Raw genomic sequence first — 13,515 nt, 5'->3', positions numbered from 1 at the left:
CACCGATTTTAGAATTCCGGTTCCAGTATCGAATCGTTTCTCAAAGCTCAATCATTTTCTCAAAAAGGCCAAATCGAACTTCAAAAACAAAAATTCAAATGAAAGGACTTATGGTCCCATACAGAATTGGTGAATTTTTTCGGATTCTGGAATTACAGGATGATGAGTTTTTGCCTTTCTCTATAGAAAGGTATTAGAATTGCTGGAAAAGCCGACATTCGAACGGAGCCTCGGAGACCCATAGTGTTATATACCATTCGACTCAGTTCGACGAGATCGGAAAATGTCTGTGTGTGTGTGCGTATGTGTGTATGTGTGTGTGTGCACTTTTCGAAGATATTTGATATATGATATTAGATCTTGAAAAAGCATCATAGGGAGGAGTACATGAAATTTCCAAAATCGAAATTTTTTTGATGCCGAAACTCTTAAAACTGCATGAAACATCGAAATTTAGTGTCATCTCAAAAAAAAATTTTTTTTGAAAAAATCAACTTTCTGGGACTTTTTATATTTTTTCTAAGTCCCAAAAAGTCGACTTTTTCAAAAAACATTTTTTTCGAGATGACACTAAATCTCGACGTTTCATGCAATTCTAAGCCTTTTGGCATCAAAAATATTTTTTCGATTTCGAAAATTTCATGTACTCCCCCCTATGGTGATTTTTCAAGATATATGAAAATTCCACTATGTGGACTAAGAAGGCTTTTTTAGATTAGCATCACTGTTCTCATACAAATAAGCAACGCAAATGTCAAGCACTAGTTTGAAAAAATGATGCTGACTGTGTGACATAAACACTGAAGCATGCTTTTGTGAACTACTCGAATCAATCTGAATCTGTGTTCCAAAAATTGTGACTGTTCTTTTCTGATTTGTCTGTTGGTGCTACAAGAAAAAAACATCGATTTGCACCTAACAAACTCCCTTCGTTGTTTGTTTTAGAAAGACATTGATGTGTTCTATCTAGAATGTTTTCTATCTTTATTCTGTCTTACAAAATTAGGCCACAATAATCAAATTGTTATCATGTTTTAAAAGGACTATGTGCGTATAAAAAAATCATACGATTATGGCGATATATCTTCTGAAAATACAAATTGGACAGTTCGATGCTTCTACGTATGAATTTGTTGAAAATTTTTCATCATGAAAAATCACTAGTCTTCTACGACTTCGCATATTTGGTTGATACATATCTTCAGCAAAAGCGATAATTTATCGTTGAGATAAGCCCTTCCCTACTTCCTAATATGTACAAACGTTCAATAAATTACTTCATCGAGACGATATTATACGGAACAGCGTGAACCGCCTTCAGAAAGTTGTTGTGTGTCAAGGTCTTTCGGTGTACGGTAGTTATTAACATTTTAACAAGCAATCTCCGACCACCAGATATAGTCTCAAACGCAATCGTATTTGCCTGAAGACATTCCTACCCACTTACGGATGTCGTACCGAAACACGACAAATTAAACGATTGTCGAATTAACACTCCAGCGAGCGATTTGAAGCGATGACGTTTATCGGCAATCCTTACGGTTACTATTTGCGATTTATGTGGCAATTCATAACTATTGCATGGCTTCTTTTGCCGTGGAAAACCTTGTCGACAATCATGTAAGCGATTTGTAGATTTAGGGGAGTGATGCTTTTGGCTATGGGCTTTCAAATCTGTTTTTCTTGTAAAATATTTCCGCCCAAGCACTGCTCATACCATCCAAGTTGCGTTTTGTAACAAATACTGAAATCCAAATAGATGCTTATGTTTGGCGAGTAAATACTAATTCAAATCGGTTCATGAGTTTCAAAGCATGACAGGATCGGATTTTCTTGCATAGTGGTATTAACAATGAAAACGAGAAAAATGAATTAAACAACGTGAAAGTGTGATTGGGTGGATACCCTGAACGCCGCTTTACGGTACTAAACAAATGTATTCTATTGCACGCGATTGGGAGAACCACACGCCAAGCTGGCTTCCGTTAGTTTGAAGAAAAAAAAAACAAATTTCCTGTACGAGGTGTTGTACCGCCTAATAATTGATTGATTGTCCAATCAGCTTCAATCTTTTGAAATTAGCCGGTACGGCACACCAGATGGGTGCTGGTTTGTTAACGCCTAACAACCGTTCAAATTAATACTAGAAGCAATTCAGGGTTGGCTCGCCCTTGGCTGGACTGGAACTAATTGATACAAATGACCAAATACATTTGGATTAAGTCGCGTTAGATGTTCTATTGTGTTGAAAAATTGAAATGTTGAGTAAGGTTAACATCTGATTATTGGCATCGAAGATATCCAGTTATTATAATTACAATATTATTCAAGTTTTGCCTTATAATGAACAATGTACTGTTTATAGCACTGAACATTCCGCATGCATATAAATCAGTCAACAGCTTGTTAACGTACATTCAATATACATTGTTCCACGAATATTGGTATTGGCGTGCTGAAAGCAACTACATGGCAATCTAATGGCGTTTTCGTTTTTAATTTGCACTACACCGGTGCAGGGCTACACGGATGCATGAATAAACGAACAAAAATGACGAAAACATAAACAGTAACCATTGACTACCATAAACGATTCCATTGCACAGAGCTACACCAAACTTTTGATGAGTGCTACACCAGTGGTATCGGTGCAGAAAAAGTGTAGCACTGGTGTAGTGCAATTGGCAAAAACGAACGGTTTCAGTGCAGCTTTCGCTACACCGGTGTAGTGCAATTTAAAAACGAAAACGACATAAGTGCAACCACAATTCAAGCTTGCTTTCTAACTAATAAAGACATCCAAGTAGTTATCCTCAGACATGTCAATCGAACGGATCTGACTTATTGTCACTGGCGCCTTCCCCATTCCAAAGTCATTGAAATGACCGGTAAATTAATGTCTAAGGGGTGCCAATACTGCCGCACAACCAGCGTCTGGGTCATGTGAGCCCTTTTCTGTCCTGTATTTATGAACGGGTTAAATTGATAGCATTAATTAGAACATGTGTCATGGCATGGCGCCATCTGTTTGGACCTGTTAATATTTGACAACTGAATATCCTAATGATCGATTGGTTTAGGATCTTTTAACTAGTTAGTGTTGCTGTGGCACAAATGGGAATTAGAATTCAAGGATTAAGCTGCAATATTCAAATAGAATTTTGATCACAGTTTTTACTAAGCTCCAATACTACATTTTATACATACAATGACTACGGTTTTTATTTTTCGTTTCATCTCAATTATACAACATAGGAGTAAATTCTACTTCATGCTTTCGGCGTCTCTAGTTATATTTGAGAATTTTCAAGATTATTGGATAGGAGTTCCGTCAATTGATTTGAACTTCGAAGGCTCCTCGGAGTAGATTTGCCACTACTAGGGGACCATTTGTAAATCACGTAGACTCAGTCTTTCAAAGTCCATGCAGTCCTGCTTTGTGAGGAATACAATCGGCACTTCAGCAAAGAATCTGTGGTAAACGAATTTATTTTTGTTCCGATAGTCGGACAACTATAAAGGCACTAACTCAGCTTGAATGATTCAGCATTACCAATGCTGTCTACTTCTTATGGGTACTCGGTCGATCATTCTGTTATCACTGGAAATGAACTGGCTGATGAGTTGGCTAGAGCTGATGCAACGAATGATTTCGTTAGTCCTGAACCAGCTTTATAACTTTCAACTAGTTGGATAAAGCTCATGGGCTGCATCCAAACATGCTAGCTACTGGCGCAGCTTGCAAACTTGCGCTCGGACATTTTTGATTAGATTTGAATCTGAAAATGTCAAAATGTCTACTGAATTTTTCCAAGCATCATTGCAGTATTCTGGTCTGAGCTTTGACTGAACATTGCCAACTCATTCATCACATGGCTACTATTCAGCGTGCTGAGCATAATTCATGTGATTTATATGAATGCGATTACGGTACTTCATATCATCTGATATGTAACTGTTCCTCGATTGACGCAACTACATATCCGGGTTTTTGGTTCTCCATAGAGTCTGTGTATGCAGAGCTAAAATTAAAGGATATTCTATCGTTTCTCACCCAATGTGAAGAGTTGTAAAGAGTTATAGTCAGAGGGGTTCATCGTTCTTCCTGGAGTGAATGAATCCTTTCTGTATTTACCTTAAATAGGTTTTAGCAGATTGTTGGACATCCCTTATGGGATCCATCTCGAATTTAATGCTGCTCATACATACTACGAATCGTGCTGCATTCTTCCGGGGATGCAGAATGGTGTTGCTTTTGTAAAATCTCTAAATCCTAAAGTTTTGGTACCTTTATCAGTACCAACACCAGCCAGCTCCGAATGTAGATCGAGTAGGGAACAGGAAGGGTCGTCAATCTCACACTTGTTGTTACTAGAAGTCGTATATACTACTGCACGATCCAGAAGTGTCACTGCAAGAATCGATTTGTTGATATATATTACAGTACGATTCAAACAGAAAATGGTGTTTCAATGTTTGATCGTTATCTTCGGAAGAGAAGCCCCAAAACATAATCGTTTGGCCATCAACTAGCAAGACGAGTTCGCTTTCACATCTCATCCAAGTCAGTCGATAAAACAAAACCGCTTACGTTCGGGACGGAAGAAACCAAGTACAGTATTGTGTAGTGAACAATAGAACGACCTCGAAAATGAGTGAACCAAACAAACAAAAGCTACCGCCGATACAAAAGAATACAATTATTGTTGATTTCAAGCAGTGCAAAATTCGACATTCGATACGAGAGCTTGAAGGTTTGCTTAAGGAGCAAATGCGTCTTGACATTAAACGTGTGCATTTACTTCAATGCAATAAGACAAACAATGTTGTTTACATCCAGTTTTATAAAAAGTTGGATGCATTATATTCGTAAAACTATGTCCCATTACGAAGAGATTCTCTCTATCGAAAAAGAAAAATGGGCGAACTTTTTCCCCGGTATTCTAAATGGCGTACGTTTGTTATGCACGCGCGTGAAGAGGCCCATACCTTCTTATGTGACTTTCGGTCAGGATGCAAGAATCATTTGTTACCTATGACAATCAGATGGCCACATGTCAATATTGCCAAAAAGATGTTCACTACGGTAAGCCATGTGATAAACTGGACAAGGAGACAACTACACCAAAGGACAACGGTGTTTCCTTCACACCAACCCCAAGCAACCCCAGTGCACCTGTGACAGTCACCAACAACAGTGAAGTATCCCCTTTAACGAAACCATCCAACGTATTCCTTATAGAACAAAGTACACCAGCTGCAGTTAACAGCAGCTACAACAAGGCGCATCTACAGCAACTAGCAACGAAATCAACAACAATACCATGGCAATGGATGACGAGACGAACCACGAACAAACTGCCCCTCAGTCCTCGCAGGAGGAAAATGGAAGCTCCTCTCCCCCTAGAAAAAGGGTGACACCAAGATCCAATACAAAAAAAAATTATCTAAAAACTCAGCTCAATCGACTACGTAAAGCTTGTACTCAAAAATTTTCACATCGTCATGTAAAAGCGAAGTAACTAAAACAATTGTTTGACTTATCAAAAATTTTCCAAATGACTGTCATAATTCTATCCGACTCAATATATGCCGAAATTGCTGTTTGTTTGGCAAAAAATGATAAGCCGAATTGAAAACCTCACAGTAAAAACTATTTTGCTGCCGAGTCCGCATAGTCTTGGTTGCCTCATGAGATATTAGGTCAGTGTGTGCAGATTTCTTCATTTTTAGAAACACAACTCGAAACTTGCAAATAAGTTGTACCAGATTGATCTGCTTGAAATGAACGCAAAACTAACCGACATGAGAATATTATCATAAAAGTTCCAGAAATACAGTATTACACAAGGAATGAAAACAAAAAACAATGAGATAATTTGTATCCGGTTTTTATTTCGCGGAAAAAAATGAACAGACCTGGCATCACTTTTTGAAGATATTGAACGAAAAGTTAAGTTCATCATAGTTACTCTCATAGTTTTATATTACCACTTGAGCAACTTGTTTTTGCAACTAAAGCACATGGGCTTACCAAAATAATACCTACAGTGCGTATCACAAATGCCATAGATTCACTAAGATGAATGACTAAATTGTATTGTGGTTTAAGTCAAATAGTTTGATAAAAATAAAAACAACTATTTTAATAAAAATAAAAACGAAAATTTCTCTTTTCAATATTTACATGTTTATATTTTCTTTTATTTAGGTGAAATAAATCATTACGTTTGGTGAACCATTAGCACACTGTTATCCTATATGCCATATTGGAAAATATTGAAGAAAATTAATTGAAACATCAATATGATTAAAATCGTCTGAAAATGTGTATGAATGTTTGACAGCTTCTTTATACATATTTTGAACACTATTCCGATCATATTCATTGAAAAGAATAAATTGTTATTTTCATAGAAATTGATGTGCGAATTGTGAATTGAGGCGCTTGAAAATTTCAGGCATACGAAGCCATATTTCGCCATAAAAATGCAGTTCGTTGTCGATTTTCTATTTACTAAAACATAAAAGATCAATTCTACAATATGTAGTATTACGATTTATTTATGTGCAGAATATTTTTAAAGTTCCATACAGTTGTTTTGAAAATCATATGCGAAACTTTTTCATTAGAGATTATGTTTGCTATTTTTTGTGAACATGAATTCAACTCTTGTTTACATTGCGTAGTAGTTTCCATGAGTTTCACAATTGTTTTTTTCGCTGATTTAACTGCAGCATTTGTAATGGGATTTATGCATGAGTTTTTGTATCAGTTCCACAATAATTGTGAATATATTCGTAGCAACGGAAGAACAAAGATATGTTGCACAACAAAGAAAAATTGTGCTTTTTCCATAACACAACAGTTACTAGAATAGTAACATAAACTAATTTGATAAATTGCACAATCAGTAGAAATATACAGGACAGCAACTTGACGTGCTACTTGGGTAAGCAAAACACATTTTTTGAAACAAAACTCTACTTTATTACTCAGCATAGGATTGGTTTTGATAGAGCAGTCTCCGTGGAACATTTCAAACCACTGCAGAGTTTCACTATGTTTTTGCTTTCTCCATGAAAAGGTAATACAATTTCTGCAAAATCCAACTTTCGAACGGAGCCCCGGAGAATGTCCGACTTTCACCTAGACGTTTCAAAGCAAGTGGTTTCAGCTCAGCTTTCCGATATCGTCTTTTATCTTAAATAAAGAAAGAGCCTGGAAATTTGTATCCATATAGCCCTGTTCGCTGGAGATTTAATCAAATCTTTCGGAGAGAAAATCAATTTCCGTAACAAAAACTGATCAAGGTATTATTTAGCATATGTCGTTAGATAAGGACAACATTCTATGAAGAAGAGCGGGTGTCATGTTAAAAGTTTCATTCATAAGGAAGACGATGGAGAAGTTAAGACTCCGTTATAAATCGATTGAACATTTGTGATATGAATGGCAAAATGTTTGAACACATGTGAACGAATAGGAACCGTCGGTTACCACAGATACAATTGCTCGTTCAATCAACTAGAACAGGTCCTTAATTGAATTGCTATTCACGAGCCGGGGCTCCGGGGTATGTCGCCAACAGCCGGGGCATGCTTCCTATATAATGGTTCATTGAAGCTTGGGCATTCTACTAGGCATACATATTTTACGGGGAAGCTTTTTAATATGCTAATTGCTTCAGATTACAGGTTGTTTGTGGCCACTTACTTGAAGTTTAATTGAGCGTGGGAATATCAGAAAATCAATCGATTTACGACCGGCACTTCAATTGAAAAGATCTTAGCAAAAAGATCCTTGGGTGCCGTTTCTTCACAACCCTGCGGGGCGTCACTTGTCAATGAATTTTAATTAAAAAGTGTTAATAAGTCGATTACAGCTATTTAAAATCGAGTTCTAGTACTTCTCTTGCAGGTGGCCCACCGGCTATGATGCAAGCTTGGAAACTGAAGTCGTTGCATGTTGCTCTGAAAATAGAGGCAACTTAGGTGTGCCAGGCGGCGTGTAGAATTTCAAATTGCATGTTGACGATTAAAGTCAGAATGATACATTTATCATCCAGCGTTGGTATACCAGGAAATAATACAACCTGCTTGGAACCATTACGAAATATGAGGAACGATAGAATAGTGGATGATGGTTGACAAACAATAGCATTGACATCGTTATTACACACCTTATCCCATCGCATTTCTGTAGTTATGGTGGTATAACAAGCGGGTAAAAGCACTCTATAATCTTGATGGCGCCTTATTTCATTTCCCATTTCATGGATGTCACATAATTATTTTCATCATCCCAACATGAGGATGAGCAATTATGTAAATGGTGTTTCGCTCGCTTCTCCTTTTGATGGGAGACAATTGAATTGTGTGTCTGTGTGCGGGGAAGGAATTTCCATTTGAAATCCCTGGAACAGACTTTAAATGTAGCTCATTCAACAGTTCTAACATTGCGGTATCGGAATGCAAAAATTATATGGCCTCTTTTGAGCGCGTTATTGACCTGAGTATGTATCGGAACCATTAACTGTTCATTGAATATCAACATCATCCATGGTACATTAGCGTTGTAAAATGTAATCATTAGTGACAAGACAGCAATGATTTTCCTACATCACCCATGAATCGATCAGACAAGCGAACGTTCTGTTTATGATTTCACTTTGACTTCACTTTCAGATAATCGCGGCCCTCGCCGTATCCATTGGGCCCCTAGCGGCCGGTCTGGGGAAGGGTTACTCGAGCCCGGCGATCGCAAGCCTTCAAGAAGTGCACCTTCGTCAACGAGGTAATTATACTGCCTTTTCTGTGGACGATCAGCAGGCAAGCTGGATTGCAAGCCTTTCGCTATTGGGTGAGTAACAGTTAATTATTGAAATTGATAGGAAAGTTATGCCGCCTTCTACAGGCGCGAATCACAAGAGGAAATTAGAATCCTATCTGACTTTAACTTTTCCCACATAGGTGCCCTTTTCGGAGGCATGTTCGGAGGAGTCGCAATGCAATACGGCCGAAAACGGGTGCTAACACTGATGGCACTACCATTTTCGCTCTCCTGGATCCTGACGGTGTTTGCCAAATCGGTGGAAACGATGTTCTTCACCGCGTTCGTGGGGGGTTTCTGCTGTGCCATCGTGTCCACCGTGACCCAGGTGTACATAAGCGAAATTTCATCACCGGACATCCGGGGCTTTCTGAGTGCCATCCAGAAAATAGCCGGTCACCTAGGGATGCTAATATCTTACCTGCTGGGGGCGTATCTAGATTGGCGGCAGCTGGCGATGCTGGTCTCGGTAGCACCCATCATGCTCTTTATATCTGTGATCTATATACCGGAAACGCCGAGCTTCTTAGTGTTAAGAGGTTGCGATGAAGAAGCTCATCGGTTAGTGTTTACTTTGTTCACACTTTTTCACAATTCTGGTTCTAATCCTGATCCATTTTCAGCTCACTACAATGGCTTCGCGGTCCACACAAAAACGTAGAGATAGAGCTCGATACCATTCGTTCGAATGTACGTACATCGAGAATGAACCTGCTAAACCGTATGTCATCGATGTCGGCTACAGCGACCAGCACCGGACAGCCGCTTCCAACTCATCATCAGCCACCATCCAGCTATCTGCCGGAAGTCCTACGCTCCTGGCAGCTGCCGCGAATTTCGTTTGATGCGGTCGCAACAAATGTGAAGGCCGTTATGCGGAACGCCCGTCTGGTCAAACCGGTTTCCATCACCTGTGGCCTTATGATCTTCCAAAGATTCACTGGTAGGTATCCTTCTGTTTCGATATATTTCCAATTCCAGTAAATGCGATCCTCTCACTAGAGTGTGCCGTGTCCGCTACATGTTGGGATTTATTCGTCACTTGAGTCATTTGATACATGGAACAAAACTATTCAAATCGAAGTAAATGAAATGGCAGTGTTGAGTACTTGAAAGGCCATTGTTAGAAAAATGACGAAAAAATAATCCGATTTGGTTTTGATAAAATTTCGAATAACTCTCATCTTATTTTGAACACTCTGTTGACTAATCTGAGCGACTGTTTGGTTCCACCTTCTCTTCATTTCTGTCGCATCCTGAGTCACCTTTCCACTTTTCTTTAGCTTCTGTTTGAAATTGCCCAAAATTTCACAATTGGCCGGAATCGAGGGGAGTTGAGTGGATTGATGTTCTTTTGCAAAAAATTAATCCGGTTGTCTCGGTACCACTGGAGCACCAAAACTTCACAGGTCCATTTCGAATTTCAATATCTAGAAGAATACGCTTTTCCAGGTACTAATAGTTGTACATTTCCGAATCCTTAGTCTTCTTCGTCACGAAAAACTAATTTTGTTTGTAGCTGCTAATACCTTGCCAGATCTTATGCATTCTTGTATGTTTATCGGTATAAATGAATTTCAAATTGCTAAAGACGTCACCACGACCAATGACTTTTGTCTGGGAATTTACCCGTTTTGTTGTCCGTGAGGAGGTATCTTACGTATTTCGTGAGAACCACATTATACAATATTCAAGCAAGTCTTCTGGTCTCTAGATTGTGTTTCAGTGTTCAGTTTGATATCACTTATTGGGTCCATAAAAAGCGAACTCTTGTTCGCAGATGAGTCCTTCTGACGGTATTTTGACTGACATTGAACTTCTTGGCGATATCATAGTTCAACAGCACTGAGTTTGATTTGATTATTCTCAACATTTTCAAATGAAATTTCCAATTTTTATGTTCACTATGACGCTTTTCTAACCTGACCTGGTCGGATTTTCGAAGTGGGTGTCCAAAACTAATTTTTGATTTGCGGTTTCCTGCGGTATAACATCTTTAAATCAAAATGAATCATGTCGAAACAGAAAACATTTCAAAACAAGCCTCTGGAAAAACATTCCAGATCTGACAGCTGATAGTAAAATATACAGTGTGTCCGAATATTAAACGACTTAGGGCATATTTAGTAGTGTTCTAGTTCTAGATGCATAATTTATGTCAGTTTTAAATTTTAAATCTGGGTTTTATAACAAGAAAAACTGGCAGCCCCAGTAGTGTTTTACTCGTGTTTCAAACATAGAAAAAATAGAACGTATGCCAGTTTTAAATTTGACAGCAGAACTGTTCGAATAAATAAAACTAGAACGGATTGCTGGGGATACGTTCGTTCCAGTTTCAGTTCTATTATAGATTTTCCATATCAAACTTCTAGCTGCTGAATTTGCTCTTAGGTTGTGAACCATTTCGCGATTAATTTTAACTTTTGGTTGAAATCTGACACTTGAGCGGTTATTTTGTGTCGAGTAGTTAAATTTAACTAAAACTGCGGCCCATTTCAAAATGTGACGGACGGAAAGGTTATTGGGTTTATTTTCCACTGGAAATAATTTCAACTAAAGAATTAATATTAGAAGATTCATTGCAAGATTTTTTTCAGTGTCGAAAAATAAGCATCGATCTGTCATCGACTGTTCGCCGCGAGCTTACAAAACGTTCCACTTTACTTTGGAACGATAACAACATTCTCTTTTCTGGTGTAGAAATATTCCAACTTCAACAATTCGAACACTACTCACTTGATTTTTCTAAGTGTAAAAACAACTTTATTTCGATGTCGTTTGAATAACATGTCAATTCAATCGGAATGAACCAGAAATAAACTAGTCATTTAACCCAACAGCAAAATAAAAATTTTGCGTGAAGTAAATGTATCACCCAAAATAGTGTCGACCGCGGTGACATCTGGATGTATTCGCCACGATGCTTGAGCAAATTTTACACAAAGTTCATATGCAAGCCTTTATATCTGTTTTCTGTGCTAGGAGGAAAACTCACATCATATCATTGCGTTTGGCATTTTTCAACCGTTCATGAAAATGGCAAATTTTTCCAACAAAGAATTGACCCTGTTTGCGAATCTCAGCATTTCAAATGAGAAAAGGAAATAAATAATGAATCAACGCTTCTTGGTGGAATTGCAGTTAACTTTTTCACCATTTCTGAAGTTACGCAGTTTTTTTCACGCAGATTTCCGAAGTTACTCGGCTTTCCAAAGTTGCGTAGTGCTTCAATGTGGTTTCTTTCTGCTCAGATTATTAGAAATTACGCGGTTTTTACACGGATTTACGAAGTTACGCGGTTTTTCTATACGGATTTTCGAAGCTAAGCTGTTTTTACGCGGATGGCCGAAGTTACACGGAAAGACCGAAATCAGCATTTTGGCAAAAAAATTAGTTGATATTCTGATTTTAATTAGTTATTTTTTGAGAAAACTAAAAATATCTTACTTTTGCTAATTTAGATTTCCTAATTCTAATTCCCTTAATAATAATAAAATATTTGTTGAATCGGCTATTTTTTAGTTGAATTCACCAATTAAACGTGCTGTCATTTCTTAGCTAAGGCACACTTCATTTCCATTCAACTAATTTTTTAGTTGAATTAGAGAAATAAAACGTTGTTTTCAACTAACATAAGTGGTTGAACGCAACGTTTTTTACGCGGATTTTCGAAGTTACGCGGCTTTCCAAAGTTTCGCGTTATCTTTACGCGTGGATGTTTTGAAGCTACGCGATTATTTTACGCAGATTTCCGAAGTTTCGCAGTTTATTTTACACGGAATTTCGAAGTTACGCGATTTTTTATGTGAATTTTCGAAGTAACGCAGTTTTTCTACGTGACTTTTCGAAGTAATGCGTGTATTTTTCACGGATATCCGAAGTTATGTGGTTTTTACCTTTTTAAGCGGATTTCAAGCAGTTTTCTAAAGTTTCGTGTTTTTACGCGGATTTCCGAAGATACGCGTGTTTTTCACGCAGATTTCCAAAAGTATGCGGCTATCCAAAGTTGCGCAGTTATTTAATGTGGTTTCTTTCTGTTCAAATTTTTGAAGTTACGTGGATTTCCAAAGTTACGCAGTTTTTATAAACGGATTTTGGAAGATAAGCTGTTTTTACGCGGATTTCCGAAGTTACGTGGTTGATTTTACGTATATTTTTGTGCGATACATATCCCAGCATGAAAAGAGTCCACAGGTCTTTTTTACGGGTTAAAACTGAGGTCTTTTTTACGAGTTATTTATGTGAATTTTCGAAGTTACACAGTTTTTTTTCGTGGATTTTCGAGGTTATGAGTTGTTTCTGCACGGATATCCGAAGCTACGAGGTTTCTCCCCCGCATAAAAACAACTTCAGTGTTTTGTAAACAAAAAACTTTCTTCTAGCTTGACTCTTTTCTTGAGCTTGGTGGAAATATCTACGCCTAAATTAGTTTGCGTATATTGAAATCACAGTTTAGAATTCTTAGTGTCAGCACGATCATAGTAGTCGTCACCGAATTGTCCTGTACGCTGAGAAGTGGATGCGAAATTTGTTGATACTAATGCCATTTTCGCTTGAGAAAACTGAAACTGACCCAGGTTAGTTTCATCAAATAAACACTTTTCGCGAAACTGTGTTGGGTTCGCACTTGGCAACGGGGGTTTGATCAAACCTTATATAAAAACCAGGTTCAAAACTGACTC

General features: G+C 37.9%; 1 protein-coding gene across 3 annotated transcripts in view; it reads left to right on the top strand.

Moving 5' to 3' along the window:
• The window catches only part of LOC131431223 (facilitated trehalose transporter Tret1-like), a 254,167-nt gene that overhangs the window by 227,471 nt on the left and 13,181 nt on the right, over window positions 1-13,515 (top strand). For all 3 annotated transcript variants that reach the window (XM_058596816.1, XM_058596815.1, XM_058596813.1), the window contains 3 exons: window positions 8,689-8,863; window positions 8,974-9,394; window positions 9,457-9,776. In XM_058596816.1, the coding sequence (XP_058452799.1) occupies window positions 8,689-8,863; window positions 8,974-9,394; window positions 9,457-9,776 (916 nt within the window). The remainder of the gene's footprint in view (window positions 1-8,688; window positions 8,864-8,973; window positions 9,395-9,456; window positions 9,777-13,515) is intronic.

This window comes from Malaya genurostris, chromosome 2 (genome assembly GCF_030247185.1).
Source record: "Malaya genurostris strain Urasoe2022 chromosome 2, Malgen_1.1, whole genome shotgun sequence".
NCBI lineage: Eukaryota > Metazoa > Arthropoda > Insecta > Diptera > Culicidae > Malaya > Malaya genurostris.
The sequence above is the reverse complement of the archived record's forward strand: the minus strand, read 5'-3'. Positions and strand labels throughout refer to the sequence as shown.